Genomic DNA, 3,963 nt, shown 5'->3' on the forward strand with positions numbered 1-3,963 from the left:
AGACTTGGCTTTAAGTGTTTGTTTTCGTTTGCTGGAGGAATTGCGAGATCTGATTCTCTTCTCACTTACTGTACAGTAAGTCGAGAGTAACCTCATTGAAGTCAATGGAGTTACAGTGCTGCCAGCTTGATGTAAGCAAGAAGAGAATCAGGCCCTCTGTCTCAAAGACTGGATTTCTGTAATGTATCGTTTTATTTTTCTTTCTCTTTCTTAAGATGACCTTGAATGATGCCATGAGGAGCAAGGCAAGGCTGTCAATTTCAGGAAGTACTGGAGAAAATGGACGTGTTATGGCTCCAGAATTTCCAAAAGCAGTGCATGCAGTACCTTACGTGAGTCCTGGCATGAGAATGAATGTCAGTGTGACTGATCTCTCGTGATTGATAAGAACCTTTTGAGTGCCTTACACAATGGTTTTCTTGTGCGTTTATTGTCAAAGTGGTGAGAGGCATCCAGTATCTTGAAGACTTTTCTTTCAGCCAAGAATTCTTACATTTGTGGAGTTCATCTTGGATTGTAATGAATGATTAATTCAAAACACAACACCATTTTCTACACAACTTCAAGATGAAGCTTGACTGACATGCACAGCTAACATGGAAGTACTGTATTCTAACTGAAGTCGTTGTACAGGCAACACACCAGTTTCTGCAGCCACCGTTGTTAGTCCCTTGGTTCATATTGACTTAAGCACACTTGACATCAATTGCATCAAGATGTGACATGTTTTATAAGAAAAAAAAGAAAAAGAAACATTTAAAAATGAAAAAAAAAAAATATTTTTAGGTATTTTCACAAACAAAAACTGGCTTTTAAATAAATTTGCTTCCATAATGGTTACGTACGACAGATAAAACGAAACAAAGGAATCTAGACTGCGGGGAAGTGGAATATCGAAACAAGGCTTAAGGCATCAGTTCCATATTTTTCAAAGCCAAATATGTAATGTTAAGAAGAGAAGAAATAATAATTAAGAGGTTCAAATCTTGTAATTTAGTATTGTTATTAAAATTTTGCTGTATATCCTATTCTTTAACATTTGGTGTTAATATCAAATTACTTGGCAATGCTTGACATTTGAAATAAACTTTTTTCTATGGTTTTATTTGCAAGCGTTCCATTAATTTTACTAGCTACAGTTAGATTATGAAGAGTCTAGAATGTAAAAGGACACTGTCAAGGTTGGGTTGATGCTTTAGATTTCGACAGTGTCGCTATTCCCAGCTCATCTGAATCAGCTCAGCTTTTTTTTTTATCTGTGGATGAACCGAAGCTGTGATGCTCAAATACGCATTTTGAACTCTGAGGAACGAGGTTGCTCTGGGTTGGAGTGGTTCTTCATACCAGCACATGAGGAGTCAGACAGGTGCTGATTCAGAATCCAGCTCCTCTTAACTCTGACTGAGTGCAGGGACTTATGATCCAAAGAGTTGGTTCAGATCTATCTGTACTTTTGTACATTTTTGTTAATAAGTATCTGTACAGACAGAGGAGACTATTGGTAAAAAAATAAATTGATAAATTGTGAGCACCAAAAGAGCATTAAGTATTTTTTTTAAGTACAAAACAAAATTGTGTCTTGAAGGAAGCAGTTTTCAAACTCTGAAAAGGTAATCGTAAGCAGCAGCTAGTAAAGTTCTTTGTTAAGAGAAAAATAAAAACCTTGGCAATGTCTTTTTAAATTGAGAATGATGGCAGCAGATTAGATGCAAGCCTGTAGTGATAAGAAAACATAAAAACTGTCAAGAATCTTAACCAGAAGTATCCTTTGCAATCTGGAGTTACCGTGCATTTTTAATTATATGCATTTAAGGACGATAGCTGTGTTTACAAAGCAAAAAGGAATCTTGAGAGGGATGCAATAACATTAATTCAAATGCTAATGCAGATTGAAGTAACAGAACATTTCTCTGGCTTTCCCTGTAGTAAAATAACCATCCATTTGGTTGAAAAGCTTACAATTTTCTGCATTGTGGATACATTGCCTCATGCAGTCTCAATAAATCTGTATTTTATTCTGGATTTACTTAAGTAAGATTTGATACATGACTTGCAGTTTTATTTTGAATCCGTTCCTTAGGCTTAAGTAAAATATTGCTTGAATGCTACAGAAGGCAGAGCATTTCTCTGAAACGAAATCCCTTCTTGTGGTACAAGCTCTGAACCTGTTCCTTTGAGCACAGTGTATACAAAAAGAGGTATATGCAGTGTTTTCTATATATGAGACAAAGCTACCAGTAACTTCCCTGTGATTGAACTCAACTATCTCTGGATGCGTCTGTAGCCCATGTGTGCTCTGTGCATTAGTCCTCATCAGGTATGTTGGAGAATGCACTCTGATTTTTAACGTTCAATGCTAGAATGACCAAACTAAAATAATATTCATGTGGTAATCTAAACTTCCTGAAAAAGAATAATAATAAAAAAATAGAACTGCATTACCATATACAGTGGAAAGCTATTTATTGTACCTCTGGGCTTATTCCTCTAAAAACCGTAGCGTACAAAGTCTTTGTCAAGCCTGACCTGATTGTATATAACTGAAATAATGTAAAGTTATATTTTCATGTTTTTATAATTAACCACATGATGGGAATACATACTGTAAGAATCTTTCAATGGCAGGTAATATGGGTTGGGTAATACACAGCTCGGTTAAAAAGCAGTAATCATAGTTTAATATCCATGTTACAGTACATCAGTATATTGCTATATAAAGTATGTCTGTGTGCATTTAAGTGAAAAGTAGTCCAGAGTGATGAAAGCTGTCCAAGGGTTTTTTATTCATTTTATATGAGAACTGTTATGGAGCAACCAAAATGTTTATGAATTCAATTTACTTGTGTAAATTTGGAAATGTCTTTACTGTAGCTTTTTGTTTACAGTACAGTATCTTATTTTCTGCTTTGTTAAATGAGTAACAGTACAAAGCCGGACATACACTTTCTAAGACATGAACGTTCCTGTTTTTTCATGTATACCTATCTGACAGAAAATGCTTCTGATTTTATTTTTCAATCTGACACATGATGGCTTTTCTGGAGTGTTGTACAAACTTCGATCATACATAAAAAAAATCTTCTTAAAAAAGGCAAAAGACTTTTTATGTCTGTTTAGTATTCTTGAAATTTGGTTAATTATTTATCATAAATGTATTTCCTCAAGGTTTTACATATGGCAAACCTATTTTTCTCCACATACACGAGTTTTCTCGATGTGTTTGCAAAGAGAAGACACATCTTCCCCCGGATCATCCTGTCAGTCATGGGTTCACATCACTAAATTGAGAAATGTACATTTCTTGCCAGTAATATAATTCTATTTCTGGAATGTAACCTTCTTGGTCGTACTTACGATGTCAGTGCAATAGGTTGACATGCTAGTAAGTTAAATAGTTATTCAAGAGCTCTACTTAAATATTGTCAGCTATTGCTTGGATCAGTAACTTCTCACTTCCACTGATTGTAGTCTAAGCTGAGCACTGAGAAAAATGGCTAGTATTTCAGTTATACTTTAGTAGTATTGCTGCCATAAATCCAGATCTGTGGGAAGTTGGCTCTCACAACAAAGAAACAGAAGACTTGTGATGTGAAAGGCTCAACTGTTTTTAATGTCTTCCACAGTTTAACTGCGTCACGTCTGGGAGTATCGGCCTTCTCTTTGGCTGATAGATTTGAACAGCAGTGCACAGATCAATGATTTGAAAATACAAATGTGATTTCCTCTGTCTTTTGGTACAGCTAGTTATTTGAAAATAGTTTTCACCAGCAAAATAGTCGTCAGCAGCTATTCTAGGCAATACCTGTAGGGGCCAATTAGACCTGTTTCACACTGCGTTCTCATTGATTATTAAATTGTTTCATTTCTGTCCTGTTGGATTTTAAAAATTTGTTGAGAAAGACTTATCATGACCAAATTATTTGGGGAAATTATATCCAGCACTTAGGATAAAAATTCAGTGTG

The 3,963-nt window shown here is 35.3% G+C and overlaps 1 protein-coding gene across 5 annotated transcripts in view; it reads left to right on the forward strand.

Annotated features, from left to right (window-relative positions):
- Positions 1-3,099, forward strand: part of GRIA2 (glutamate ionotropic receptor AMPA type subunit 2) — an 83,909-nt gene extending 80,810 nt beyond the window's left edge. For 3 of the 5 annotated variants that reach the window (XM_042870866.1, XM_042870868.1, XM_042870862.1), the window contains one exon: positions 216-3,099. In XM_042870866.1, the coding sequence (XP_042726800.1) occupies positions 216-380 (165 nt within the window). In that variant the 3' untranslated portion in view covers positions 381-3,099. The remainder of the gene's footprint in view (positions 1-215) is intronic. The other 2 variants (XM_042870867.1, XM_042870863.1) reach the window with 1 other exon arrangement.
- Positions 3,100-3,963: the final 864 nt, after the last annotated feature.

This window comes from Lagopus leucura, unplaced genomic scaffold (assembly GCF_019238085.1).
Source record: "Lagopus leucura isolate 7727_CA_CO unplaced genomic scaffold, USGS_WTPT01 Super-Scaffold_100004, whole genome shotgun sequence".
Lineage (NCBI taxonomy): Eukaryota > Metazoa > Chordata > Aves > Galliformes > Phasianidae > Lagopus > Lagopus leucura.